Here is a 15,507-nt window from a genome sequence, read left to right on the forward strand (position 1 = left end):
CTACAGCCTGCTTGCCAAAAAACACAGTCTTTTCAGTTTTGTCATTCTTCAGTATCAATTCCTTCAGGCTTCAGGGTAAAGCAACATGAGCATAACCTGAGATACATTTGCTGAAGTCTTATGTGAATATGTTTTCTGTCTACTCTTATGTTGACCTTAGCTAAACATCTGCAGTTTTGGCTGTCTGCCACTCTGACTTCTTTTCCTGCTGGCTGGGCAATGTCTTGTCTCTGCTGCAGGGTCTCCCTTGCAGTTCCTGGTCAGGTCAGTAACATCTGGTGGCGCAGAAAGTGCTGATCACCTAGCAGGTATTCCCCTCATGTTTTGATCAATCACACACACTGATACTATTTCAGCCAATTATTTCTTTATCCACTTCTGCTAGGTCAGTATATCACTTTTCTTGCCTCCTTTTATCCCTACTCAGGTTTTGAGCTTGAGGAAAAGGTAAGAAAACTTCCTGATAGTTACCAAAGGCTAAAAACATTAAAAAAAAACCCAAAAAAAAACCCAAGAAAAAAAAAACAGGTCATCAGGAACTTTGTTGCTATTAGAATATGACCTCTAGGAGAACTAATTTTCTTCCTACAAGTCCATTAAATTTACTTAAAACAAACTCAATACATGGCATGAATTATCAGGGTTCAAGAGCAATGACCTGTGATCACTGGGCATATTGCAATAAAAATACCTAAATAACAAGGTAGTGGAAAGGTAGTCATTCCCTGTATACTAACAGCAAATATTCTATCAGCAGAGAAATATTCTTCCAATGCTCTATATTCTAATCATTCAAAGAAAAAAGGTTTACTCTGTGAAGAAAAATAATATAAATCCATAACATAGACACACCTTCTTCTTGTATGCTGAAGAAATCCAAAGAAAATGAAGTCTTCATATGTATATAGAAATTAAAATAATTAAAAAAGAAAATCAGTTACTTAGGGATTCCTGAATAACTAATTGTCAGTTCAGTGGCTACCTAAGATCTAGCCTGAACACTGCATCATAGTCCTTTTTTTTTAATTTTACCAGGAAACAAGAAAATGCATTAAAACACAGTGAGGGCAGTATTAATGAAGACTGGACAGACTAGATTCACTGCTGCCAATTTCTTTCACCAAAATTTTTCCTTTTCATGATTATTTAGATATTTTTGCACTGTTCTGAAACTAAAAACAATAGAATTGCCACAATGAAACACTGACAGGTCTGTTCAGCCTTATGTCTGGGTGTTGGGAAGGTGCTGTGAAATCCACAGAGAGGACAGAGCCCAAAATGCAGCAGAGCTGCAGTGGTTCTGCTGCACAGAGGCTTGGCAGATGCAGGGAAAGCACAGAACAAGAATCTGCATCACCTTCATAGGCATGCCAACAGAAGATAAAAGGAAAAAAAAATAAAAAGGGATAATACACGATCACTACTGCCATGATTATCTAGAGCCAGGTGCAGTGAATCATTTCAGCAATTTGGCTCAGGGCCTTGAGCTGCAGTCCTAAAGAAATTGCTGGGATACTTTGGGAATTATCTCCAGGTTGAATTTCAGCCTCTTTAACTATAACTATATGAATATTAACAGGGAGTGTAAACTGAGACTGTGCCAAGAGCCTGGTACCCACATTACATGTGTTTTGTTGGTTTTACTTTGGGCTAGCCCTAGTCCTTTTTAGGGACTGCCCATCCCTTAGTGCCTGCAGCTCATTATGGGTGCACTTTTTGGGCACCTGCATGCCTTTGCTTTCAGCAGACAGCAATCCAGCCTGTGGGGTGAATTAAGGGGCAGTAAGAGTGGCAGCAGGAGTGAGTGGGAAGTTTCCAAAGCACACCTCAGACCTGAACTGAAATGCTGATGGAGACAGCCTGAGGGCAGCTGCCTGTACTCAGCTCAGGCACTTGTGATTTGTTACAGACTCTGTAAGAAATAAATAGTTGCCTTTTAACTCTATTAAGATACAAAGTCAGGAACAAAGTGTGCAGCAGGACCAGTCCTTTGAGCAATATCACAGTTTCATCTCATCATGCGCCTGCATGCTATGGGCTCCTGCACTGCTGAATTACTGTAATATTTAAGTTCCCCAGTAGTGCTTTACTTGCAGGGGAAAAAAAAAAACAAAACACTGAAGGGTTTCAGGTCTTTTGCTTCTCTTTCAAACATATCATAAAATCATTTCAAACATCTCTATATTCATATATACTTTACTCTGTACTCAGGAGTACAATTTTAAAAGAACCCCCCCCCCAAAAAAAAAAAACAACAAACAACCTACTGATATTCACAGCTATCACATTCCTTCATATGAGCTACTGATCTTCACTACCAGTAAACATTTTGGTAAAACTCTGAGATGTAAATATTTTCTGCAAGCTGCAAAACATATCTCCTCCTCCTGCAGATCTAAACAACTGCAAAAGAAGAAAAAGATCTCTTCCATCCCAAACTTCTATTGGCTCTTTTCAAATCAGACCTATATTAAAAACCATTGAGCACAAAACCCAAAAAACCATGCTGTAAATATTTACTTTCAAACCATAATTTAAAGAGGACTGTTTCTGTAGAAATTAGAAAAAAAACCAAAACACCAGACACTAAAAAACTTTTAAAGAACTATTTGAGAAGTCACTGTAATTCATGCTTATATTGCACAAGCTAAGATCATTCTGACCTTTAAAATATTTCAGAAAAAAAATATAAAAATCACATTATGCAACATTAGTAAAAACCTGATCTCCCAGATAATTGCAGTGATCAAAACATGCTGGTCTTAAAAAAAAAAACCCACATATAAGTTTAACAATAAACTTTGTTGTAATGTGCAAATAGAGATTCAGAAACATAACTAATCTAAAATATTCCACAAAGGGTTTCTACAAATGCATTGTGAAGACCAATGTAAGGCAGGGTTAGTGGGCATCCCAACAATACATGCATTTGTATTCTACTTTTACTGCAGAACCTTTCTGAAGTATTGATGAAAGAAAGAAAATACCCTAAGTAATTTGCACTTCCACCCAGAAAACAAACAAATCCTCAAAAAAGAAGACCATTTAGAAACACTTGCTACATTTTCCTGTACTTCTTAATTTTCCATAATTCATGACTTTTCAGATTTCCACAGGACTACTGCAGAAGTGTCCAAGCCTTCCCAGAATGCTTAGTCCTACATCAATAATTTCCTTGTTCCACTTCCTTTAAGATATATACATATATATATATATATATATACACACACACACATACATGTGTATCAAACCTTAAACTTTTATTTAAGATGTCATTGTTAAAATTACTACCATTTTATGAGTGTTGAAGTGTACCACAGAGCAAAACTTCCATTACCTGGTCAATTCTTCAACTTACACTTAAATTTTTAGCTGTATTTATGCCAGCAGAAGTATAGAGTGTCTTTGCACCAATCAAAGCATTCTCTCTAGATTTAAACTATTAATACTACTGATCAACATCTCTCCTTTTAGCCCTGGTGGATGACCTACACCCTTGGCTGGAAAAGGCAAATAATTTTGCTTTGTTTTCTTCAAGGTTTTCCTCTCCCTGGATAGCTGAACAACTTAAGCTCATAATATTTTTCTACAGCAGTGCCTGGAAAATCAATAGAATAAGAGAACACAATCAAGACCAAGTACAACAACAAAGGGAAAAAAACCCATCCATCCAACAACAATAACAAATTAGTAATGTCAGTCAAAGACAGGAAAATGAGCATTTAAAGCAGTCTGAATATTGTTTTTTGTAGCAAGGTGTGTAAAACAAATCTGTCTGAGTCAAACTGTCCTTCTGAATTCATGTATTTGAGTTTTAAACGTATTGTGTTCCTCCTCTCAAAACAGCATTATATTCAAGTAAAGCTATTTATTTCAATGGAGTTAGTCCTGGTTTATGTTGTTGTGGATTGCTGACTAAAGAAAATTGGCCTATATTTACAAATTAAAATAAAATAATATTTTAAATTCATATCTGTCATACAGAGATTGGCTTGCAGTACATTTTCTCTGCTCTGGTCCCAGGAATTGATCTCAGTACCTAGATTTTAAAAAGCTGTTGTTACATCAATGATTTAATTTCACTGAATTCGTAGTGAGGTTGCAACAAAAAATGTGCATTTACAAGATTCAGCTTTAACAATTATGAGATTTAAATAGAGACAAAAGAAACCATAATGCACTTCTAACTGAATTGGAATATAAAACAGGAAGCATCATTTCCTGAACTCCAGTGCTATATTATATCTTGTTAGCTAAATTCAGCTTATAATAGGGGTCATTTCCCCAAGGATTGTTACATCATAAAGCATAAATGAAAACAAAAAAATAATAATTTGTAAAAAATACAAAAATTGTTTCTGTTTTCAATATAATTTGGGTAATAGTTCAAGTGTACCTTGTTCAGAAACTCTTACTTCTTCATAATACTGGTCCAAGTTCTCTCAGGCTCTCTGTAGAAATATTACATTAAGACTTTAACTCCAGAGCAGAACAGCACTGGAAATGAGCATCTCTCATCTCTGGATGCATGAAGAATTTTAAAAGTCATCCCAGGGGACCTTGGCTATGTTTTTGACTAGCTTCCCTTTTTAAGTGCAGAACCTCAAGCCAGTGGAATCTAATCCTCATATATCCTCAGCCCTGGCCCTGCTCCAGGGCAGAGCTTCTAAGTTCCAGGCAGGCAGCACGTGCTGGGGCATCCCCACTCACAGGATGCTGTGAGCTTCCCATACTTGCTCCCTTCTGCAAAAAGAAAACCTTGCCTGCAATAAACCCAGTCTCCCATTAAAGCACTGTACCACAATATTTACAGCTTGAACATAGTATGAAAGGAAAAGCATTAAAAGATGAGTTTATACCTCTAGAGGTATAAAATTTGCAATATCCCAAAATAGATGCATTTGGGATACTTTACTAAAGAATTAAAAAGGCCAGTAAATGAAGTTCTGATGACATGGATCTTTTTTCACTGATTACACTGATTTCCTGGCTTTAACAGGGCTAGAATCTGTACAGACACATCCCACTGGGAAACCACCAGAAACTTGCTGAAGGACTTCACTAACAATCAGTATTCTAAATAGATGTTACAGTAATACTTCTCTTTAATCCCTTCAGAGATTTTAATCTGTACCAAAGTATGGATTTGGGATTCCTTGTAGATGTTTTCATTATAAAGACTACAATTTACATACATAATTTTATTGCTATTGTTTTGATAATATATGCTGGAGCTTATAGTTCTCTTACATGTTAAAAATAATTTACTTTTGAAGCATGATGTGCTATACCAGACATCACCACAGTCAGTTGCATAGTAAGTTGCAAGTTGTTCAATACACAGGAGTTTTCACTTCCAGCTATGAAGTATGTCTTCATTATCCTGAAGTCCTTCTGTACAGAAATCCAGTTTCAACAAATATAGATGAAGGCAATGTTAAGAGTATTCATACAAAATTTGCATGTAGTTTTTGTGGGTACATTTTCAAATATATATACTTGCATTATTTATTCTCAATATAAATAGCCTACAAAAAAATTGGACTTTTCATCTGCCATTTAGTTGTTGTTCTACAAGCTGGGTTTTAAAGAAGAACATTGAAGAACATCTGTTTTTTAATCCAGTGTGTGTGTATACAAATACAAAAATTTGTCTCAGCAGAGATGATTTTAGTGCCTTTGAAAATGTAACTTTACCAGTGAAAAAATACCCTTCTAAATGAAGTTATACTAGCAAAATATTATATTTTCTTGATGCATGAAGACAACAAATCAACTGACATGAGTTAAGAATATACTTTCCACACTAGCAAAAGCTTTTCCATCTGGTATACTGTTCATCATGAAAAATAAGTTTACATGAGTAATTTTTTATATTTATCATCTAATATTTCTTTATCTGTTACTACACACAGAGGTCTCTGAGATATGTAATTAACTTCATATCTATTTTAAAGTATTTAAGAGTTGCTCAAGGTCTCCCTTGAAATTCAAGTATTTATCTAAATAAATGAGTCTCAAACACAATTTTTTTTTTTTTTTTTTTTTTTTTAGGAAGAACTTGTAAGTTTAACCCCCTAAATACAGAAAGCAAGCTAACTAATGTAGAGCAATGATTAGCAAATCATCAATCAGCAAACTCTGGAAACTCTCTTATTCTCCTAAAAGAATGAATAAAATGATAAAAATATTTTTTCAAAGTATCTCATCTTTTTCCCATCTGCTTAATAAAGAATGCCCTCTGATTCTGGATTGCTAATATCTTTAAAATGTAATAAAGATACTTCATTATGATGCTTAACAGAGATGAAGTCTGTTGACAGGCCCAAGATACCATTTACATAAGTGTTCAGGCAAATTGAAGGCAACATCTAATCTAACATGCAGAGGATCAACAAGAATTAAACATGTATTTAAAAAGCACTCTAGATATCATACTTCCTCCATGGAAAATATTTCCTAAAAGCTGCAATATATTGCACATTCCAAAATGCAAATATAATACTATTTCTTTTTTTTTTTCCTTTAAAAATTTTTATAATGGATATATTTGAAAATGTAGTACCTTAACAGTGAAATTACCTAAATCACAACATTTAAAAAAATTATTAAAATGCCAATATCATTCACCAAAAGTAAAAATTTGGACCTTTTGTTTTTATTTGTTATCTGTCTGGTTCCATTTCCTTCTAATTTTGCTGAAGTCATTTAAAACATCCACAATGACTTCCAAGCTATTGAGAAGTTCTAAAAACCTAGACTGAAACGAATTGTTTGCTGGTAACTTCAGATGATCTTTACTGTTGTTTTTAATCATTAGGTTTTCTACTAAAGATGAAGCATCTGAATCAACTCTCAGAAGCAATAGATATTAAAGGTGAACATTTCCATCAGACTCTCAAAGGCACTTCAAAGGACCAAAATATTAATATATATAACTGCTGAAGTTTGTCACTTCAGCATTTATCATCACCATTCATCCCAACAACTTTGTTGCATTCAATCAGTGCTTCAAAGGGTCAAACCAGATTGTTCCAAAAGGCTTAAGGCCAATCCTATATTAAACATAGCTTTCAAACACGTCTATCAGTATTTTTGAAGGAGAGGAGAGGAGATGAGATGAAGGGTGGGAGAGCATCAAGCGTTTATTAGCTTCACTTCAGAGCCACTTACATCATGTCCTGTTATTTCTGTCATTATGGAGTGGGAGCTAGTTGGATATATCCCTTCAGTGTGCATGTTTTAAAGGAGAAATTCACGTTTCATATACCTACCCTGTGTGCAAACAAGGTCAATTCACAAACCCAAAAAAGAAATCTGGTCTTTATTTTTTTAACATATCTGCAAATTAATCAAATCTCTCTACAAGCCAGAATATGTCTCTAGTGCCCCACTATGTTTGTAATAATCTAACTGATTGATGTTGTAAAGGAAATCAAGCTCACAGACATTCTCACTTAGAGATGTTTGCTCTACAGTTCTGACAAGAGAGAAGTACTAAAAAGTACTTTAGAAAAGTACAGTATGCTTACTGTAGCAAAGTGGCATAAGTGTGTTTTTCATTTGAGGGAGTTTGGGTAGTCTTGGGAATTTACTCTGATTTGGACTAAGGGAAGAAATTCTCATACATAGACACCCCACTCCCCCAAAAAAATCCACCCTCCTTGAAAAGAGAGAAAAGAGAATTAAAGAAATAATCTCTAGCAGATTTACCTGCAAAAATGTCTATTAAGAAGATGACCTACAATTTTTATTGTCTATTTTCTCAACAGAAATAACAACTGAAAAGTCATATGTAGAAGATTTTGGTCTTTTCTTCCAAAAAAACAGTGATGAAAGTGCAGTTATGTCATAGAAGGCTCTTTCCCATTCTCATCCTGAAGAAGCAGATTACATAGCTCACAGATTCTTCAGCAAGAGAATATAGATATCCTAGCAATGAAATAGAATTGTGATTTCACTAGGTTGGTGTAGGACAGCACAAGTAGCAGGACTTTACAAACTTTTTCAGAGTTAAATTTTGCATATGAATATAATTTCATCCAAACTTAATTTTTATACCACAATCACTTTTTTAGAATTCATCTAATATGACTTTTGAAGTCAACAGTGGGTGGGAGTGTTTGTATCTGATATAAAATGACAATATGTCCTCTTTAGAGACAACAGACATAAAATAAGTATTTTAAGGCATAATCCATCTGACCTATTTTAGATATCCATTTCATTGTGAACTGACTTAGACTCTAGAATTACCTATGTATCTCCACTGACTACAAAGAGAATCTAAAATTTTATATTTTTTGTGAATATCCCTAATGGATATCTAGTTTGTTTGTTTGTTTGTTTGTTTTTCTTTTTGTCATATGGATTACTTTCTTTTTCTATCTTCTGTGGTGTTATGACTGATATTTACCAAAAAGTAATATTTAGGAATTCAGCTTCTAAGTTATTTTTTCCCTTTTAGGCAATTCAGAGATCTAAATATACTATGGATCTTAGTGCAAGACTGAAGTTATAAATTACTAAGTATAAACCAGATGATTTTTAGGTAGGATAAGTGATAGAACTATAATTTGCATTTTGATTACCTTTCCCAGAAGAACCTGAAATGAAGAAGCAAGGTTGTCACAGTCTCTGCGAGGTGCATGAGAAGCACACTGCTTCATGTAAAGAGAACAAGTGAACAAACTGAAATTGAGCGCAGAGCAATGAGGTCCCACACTATGTGACATCAATACCAAGAAACATTAAATGGTGGTTACTGGATTAGAGTGGAAGCCACTTCAACTACCCTGTGCTAGTAATCTGCAGTCCTTTTTTTTCTAAATCAGGAATGCTGTACCCATTGACACTATGAATGGGATGAGTACCTCGATGATCAACTAGACACAAACTTTTAAAAAGTTAAGTGGGGTTAATGCACTTCTGGAAAAAACACCCTGGGGAATTTCTCTTCTAGGAGTGAAGAAATCTGACCCCAATCCAGTAAAGCATTTGAGCAATTGAATGACCACAAGGATGTGCATAGTCTTCCCTGAGTGCAGTACCATTCATCTAGCTCAAAATAGGAGACTGAGACTGACTGCTGTAACAGGATTCTAGGCCAAAATAAAACTCCCTCAGCACATAGTCAGTGCTGCTTCTTTTATTATAACAATATTACAAGAAGAGTTATACTAAATTCATCCACACATTTTTCTTAAATTAGTTTTGAAAAATAATTCAACATTTACTTTTTAAAAGAAATCACCTGAACAAATAACATCAAAAACCATAAAACTGTGCAAACATCAATTTACACAGTCACATTAGTTTCAAAGCATTTTATACCAACGTTTTAAAAAGTGTAAACATTTAAGTATTACGTATTTTTTAAGTACAGCATAGTATTCATTAAAAAAAAAAAGAGCTTTGAAAGAATAATTATATTTCAAGAGATTAAGAAAAGGCACCAGTTCAGTAATTAAAGTGGAGATTTTTCTTGTTTGTATTAGACCACAAGTACAGATCTTCAAGGTTCAATTTGTATGGGTTTCTTCTGATTAGTTTAGATATCACTGTCATAGAACTATCATTGTATAAATATGTGATTAAGATGTGCAACTGAAATATCTAACTTTGTGGCAGATGCTGCTCTATGTGATCTTTTGTAACTGAAGGGTTCTTTTATCATTTGAGCTTTTGGGTTTGTATTTCTCATCTGCTCTTTTCTGCCAGCTTAACGGAGATTTTAAATCAAAACCTAATTAGACTACATATGCTGTTTAGGAAAAAGTTCTCAGGAAAGTAATGATTCATATAGGCTTTGATATTTCCAGATAACATCTAAGACGAAATGTGATTTTAATTGTTTTAAATAACTTCCAATCACCCTCTTACTCAAATAAAAGTAGTTGAGCACAGTTCTTTGATCAAAAAAAATTCTTCAGTAAGAGAAATACCAACTCTATACTCCCATGAACTATGCCACCTGCACTTAATGATGAAAGCCTCCATTGACACACATATTTCAGCTAAAAAGTATTACAACTCAGGTATTCTATGACATATTTTTGATATCAATACCATAATCCTCAAATCAGAAGTTATCAAATGATATTTAATTCCTGAAAAACAAAAATCTGTGTGTTTATGTTGAGCACCTAGGATGTCAGCCAAAGTTTGCTTTTTAGTAATGTTGATATAAGAAGAGTTGGTATCTTTTTTTTCCTCTTTGATATTCTATGAGGGAAAAATAATTATTTTAATGTTATTTTAACTATAATGCACTTACTTGAATTATACATTTCAATATTTTAACTAGTGCTAAGAAAGCCCACATTCTAAACACTCTCAACTTGCACTAGGTTAAAGAAACCTGTGTCAAAAATGATGACTGGTATCTTGTTCAAACATTAATAAACACATTTGCCAGGAAAGCCCTGGCCTCTGATACTTAATCACAAAGATGTGAGCTCCACCTTTAAAAAAAAAAGAAGGGAAAAATATTAAAAATCTTTACATTTTTATGTCCTACTTAGTTATTTGACCCAGTTTTTAATCAGAAGTAGCCAGAATTTTCTTCTATTCCACAGAGCGATTGCCTGCTGCCTTAAGAATAAAAGCTTGAGTATTTCCCCTGACAGAAGGCTGACAAGTCATAATGAGGAACTGTGTCTTCCAACGTCAAGCCAATGCAGTTTCTGTTAATTGTCTGAATACTGTGCTGTGGCACACTGCATATAAAAATTATTTTCTGGAAACCAAGAAATTACACATATTTCCAAGACAAATCCCTGCAAAAATAACCACAAACTTATAATAGGCAATACCAAGATTTCATAAACATATTTTATAAAATCTGAAATTAATTTCAAATAGAAATTCAAAAATGTTAATCCAGATTTCCAGTTACTTTGCTACTTTAGTGATTCAAAAAAGCTACAGAAATTTGTTCCACCATCTAGTTGAATATGTAATAAATTCAAATATTTCTCTGATGTTTACTGTTTATTCATTACTAATATGTGACTATCAAGACAAAGAAACAATATATAGACATCAGACTTTAAGAAGAGCTTATAAGAAATAAGTTGGAGACAGATTTATAGTAAAACAACACTGATATCCCAAGCTCCTAAACAACACATAAAATCCACTGGCATACAAACAATATAAAAGGCATATGCATATTCGTTGATACCACCAAAAATAGTTGTTTTCTAAATGTTAAAAATTGTCAGCATTTTCTACAAAATTTTCAAAAACCCCAATGCAAGTCCAATAGAAGTTTGATGGTGAGACCTTAATTAGAGGACAGTACACTTAAGACTAACAAAAAAAAAAAAAAAAACTGAGTATACTCATATATCAAAACTGAAACTCCCACATAGAAAAGCTAAATGTGACCTCTAAGTCAAACAACTCCCGTCTACAAAATTCTGCAATATAAAGCAATTACTTTAAAATATTCTTCAGAGACCAGGAGACATGTAGTGGAATACAGAATATTTTGAAAGTATAGTTCATCCTCTTCTGGTTTCAGATAAAGGAATGAAAACATAAAGTCTGAGGTTTATACTTGTGCATCAAAGGCATTTATGATACGTACTATCTGTTGTCATCAAGAGTACTTTCTGGAAAGGCATAATTTGCTGAGAAACCCACCTTAATATTCACACTTTACTGTGAGAACTCACTGAGTTGAGGATGGTGTATGGTGTTGGGGTGAGTTGGGGAAGGGGGAAGCAACACCCAATTGCAAGTTTATGCTTGACTGTTGTTCAGAGTAAATTTTATAATTGTTTATCATCAGCTATAATTGGTCAACTGGATGAAAATATCTTTTTCTGTGAACAAAGCTGCCCTCCAAAAATGCTAAAGACATCTTAAATATAAATAGACTAGTTAACAAGCCTTCCATTGTATTGAGCCAAGGCTTATATACATGGTTATTGAGTAAAGGCAGTATTTTTAGAACTTTGTTTAAATGAAAAAGCAGATCACCATATAAACCATGACCCCCACCAAATAATGTGTACCTAAACCACACGTATGTCAAGTTATTCTCTATTCTGATGCTTTACCTAAGAATTAGCTAAATATCCAACATCCAAAAAAATTAATATTTATAAAAAAAAAAAAGTCCCGAGTTTTATAAACAAAATATTGCAACAGTCACAAAGTCTTTGAGTTTCAGGTTTCACCTCTACACTCTCCCGGTCAGCCCATGCACAAGCATATGAACACACGCGTCAGACCGCTGGACGTGCCATCCACTTGGCTCTCGCAACCACCCGCACGAATCAAAAGGCTCCAGAGGGACCCAGAAGCACCAAATCAGGGCACGGGGGCAGAGAGCGGTATCTCTCCCTGACCTCGGGCTGTGTGTGCGCTGTCTTCCAGAACCATGGACAGCGGTCCCCTGGCCCTCCTCTCAGTGCAGCACAGCCCAGCTCAGCTCAGCCCAGCCCAGCCCCTGCATCTGCACTGCCCACCAGATTCCCTGGAGAAAGGGAAAACAGACTAAGTTGCACCCATGGTTTGGGTTTTTTTTCCTTTCCCCTTCTGAAATATCTTTCATTTTTAACACAGATTGGTTGGCCAAATTCTCAAAACATAAAGCAATATCATCTGGCATTCAGAACCGCAGAAATATAGGTCACTGGTGTTTGTCTAGTTCATTAAAGTTTCACATAATCATTTTTAAGGTCAACAACTTTTTCTCTATCATTAAAAAAGTATTTCTCCTCATTGGGTGTGTGAAGGGAAAATGGTTAAACAGCATAAATTTGCTGTTCTGTTCATTTTCAACACCTTTTACACCCTGATATTCTGTGGAGCAACTGAGGACTTTGTGGTAAAGTTCAGTCAAACTAAACTGTGATACAAAAAATCACTTTAAGTGTGCAAATGCTGATCGTTTGGCATCATGGAATAGTAGGCCAATTTCTAATTATAGAGCTACTGAAATGACAGAGATTTCCTTACAGCAATAGATATCTATTTACATTGGATACCCTTTTTTACTTATGCAATTCACTCTGGAAATAAATATGTTTACATTATCAGTAACTGAGCACATAGCATATATGCAATGAGCGTGTACACACACAGTTTGCAATCTAAAAACAATTGAGTCAACACTTCTGGTGATTCTACCTTACTTTTGTTACATTTAGAAAGAAAAAATAAATACAGCAACTTTCCTACCTTCATCCAATTAGATAGCAGGTTATTTCAGCTTCTGGGGGGACTCTGGATCCATTTTTGTGGCAAATATGTGTACAAATTATACTAAGTTATTGGTGAATGGGATTGTTTAGGCATAGGCTGTTACCATTAAATGATTTCAGAAGGCCCTGCTGAAGTTACAGAGCGCAGGGGTACTGCCAGGCCTCCTATTTGGAGCAGTGATTCGCATGCATGGTTGTGTTCCACTGCTAAAGCAGAATTTGCTTCAGACTGGTTAGTGCTACAGTAGTTGAGATAATCTAGTTCAGGACAAAAATATTCACCTCCTACCAAGTACTCAAACAGGGGGAAAAGCATGCAGTTAGCTATTTTAGACACCGAGGACAACTCTTTTCTTCTGCCCTGTCTTGAGAGATAGGCCAACTAATCTTGTGCAAAAGTACAGAGAAGGCAACATCTACAAGAGCCAGAGTGGGACCCTCTGCCTTCTAGCAAAGGAAAAGAAAAGGCTCTGGATCTCTCTGAGCCGTCACCAGTGGCAGCAAAGGAAACAGCCGCGGCTTATCAAAACGCTGTCACCATCACTTCCCAACCAAGGGCCACTGCGGTGCCCGTCAACAGACACTCTTGTCCTCCAGTTTTGCCCAGCTCCACAGATTTTGGCAGAGCGCCCGCAAACGCTGTCCCGCTCCCGAGGAGGCCCGGCGCCGCACCGCTCTGCCGCCGTCCAGCATCGCCCCCCCCCGGGCCAAGCGCCCGACGGAACCTACCCGGAGCCTCCGGTGCCCCGCGGGGGGATTAATCGCCCGTGCCCGGGCACCGCGGCCACCTGCACACCGAGGGCCGGCGGCCAGGGCAGCGCCGTCGGGCAGCCCTGACCCCGGTCGCCGCTCCGAGCCCCGCTCATTGTCATGCAGACCCTGTCGCTGCCTGCCGCCAAGTCGCATCCCAGCCCGCTGGAAGCCGGCAGCCGAGCCGGAGCCAATCGCATATTCATGAGGAGGGGGAAATCCAGCGCTACGCTCCCAGAGGACCGAGGATCACTTCTCTTTGCATTTCCTCAAGCTTCCCCCTCTCTCTTCCTCTCTTTTAATAATGCGCTAAGGGGGGCATCCCATCCCAGCCGATACCCTCCGCAGCATCGCCTGCACCGTGAGAACCGCGGCCGCCGGCGCCAGGGGCAGAGACCGAAGCAGGCACAACAGGGTCCACGGCAGCCACAACAGCCGAGGGAGGCACGCCAGCCCGACAGCCAGGGACAGGAAACACAGCAGGGGCTCCTACCTTACAATCCTCAGGACACGATTTCACCGAGTACTCATCCGACTGTAAATATTTCTGGAGCATAACCTCAAACTCTTCGTATTTCTCCTGAGCGTGCTGGTCGTAGCGCTGGTAAGCCTGGACGCACTGGCTGCAGGAGCCTTCCCCCTTCAGCACCACATCCAGACTGCAGTTCAAAGTGTCCGGATTGGACAACCCGGCGAACAACTCCCAAAGTGTGTAGGAATTACAAAAGGAAAGGTAAAAATCCGTCAGGTCCCAGCCGGGCGCCGGGCTCTGCCCCGTGCCCCGCGGCCGCCCCGACCCCCCTCGCCGCTGGCACACCGCCTCCGCGTCGCCCACGCTGAAGCACTGCCCGGACGAGGAGCCCGGGGGCGGGCACGTCTCCAGGGGCCTGGCGGTGGAGTTCCCCAGGAAAGCAGCCTTGCCGTGCCGGGGCTCGGTGCCGCTGCCGCGGCTGCCGCCGCCGCTGCTGCCGGGGGAGGGCGGGAGGGAGGGCGAGGGGGGGGCGAGGAGCCGGGGCGCGGGGGGCGCCGGCTCCCCCATGCCCGCCAGCAGCTCCGGCTCCGCGGGCTCCGGCTTCTCGGGCGGCGGCTGCTCCTTCTCTCCGGTCCCCGTGAATTTGGCCTCGGCGCAGAACCACAAGTGATCAGAGAGCAGGACCGTGAAAAACAAGAGCGATGCCAGGGACAGTCGCCATTTCTGAGCCCTCTCTGAATCCGTGAAGGGTTTCTCGTTCTCCCGGGGTGCGAACCAGATTTTTAAGCCGTCATCATACTGCCGACTACACATCCAAGCACCCCTGGTCATATTTTGGGAACGCACAGCCCTGGCCGACTCCACCGTGAGGGCTCCTTTGCCAGTGTCACCACAATATGCATTGACTTAAAAGATTGGGGGGATTTTCTTGCCTGCCTTCCCTTCTTTCGCTCGCTTGCTCTCCCTCTCTCTCTCTTCCACTCTCCCCCTTCTCTCTTTCTTCTTCTTTTTTTTCCCCTTCTTTCTCTTTTTCTTTCTTTCTTTCTTTCTTCTTTCTTCTTTTTCTTC

The 15,507-nt window shown here is 38.2% G+C and overlaps 1 protein-coding gene across 1 annotated transcript in view; it reads right to left on the minus strand.

Moving 5' to 3' along the window:
* FAM155A (family with sequence similarity 155 member A) overlaps window positions 1–15,301 on the minus strand; it is a 434,568-nt gene extending 419,267 nt beyond the window's left edge. The window contains exon 1 of the mRNA XM_038136314.1: window positions 14,461–15,301. Coding sequence (XP_037992242.1) covers window positions 14,461–15,270 — 810 coding nt within the window. The 5' untranslated portion in view covers window positions 15,271–15,301. The remainder of the gene's footprint in view (window positions 1–14,460) is intronic.
* Between the last annotated feature and the right edge of the window lie 206 nt (window positions 15,302–15,507).

This window comes from Motacilla alba, chromosome 1, assembly GCF_015832195.1.
Source record: "Motacilla alba alba isolate MOTALB_02 chromosome 1, Motacilla_alba_V1.0_pri, whole genome shotgun sequence".
NCBI classification, from domain to species: domain Eukaryota; kingdom Metazoa; phylum Chordata; class Aves; order Passeriformes; family Motacillidae; genus Motacilla; species Motacilla alba.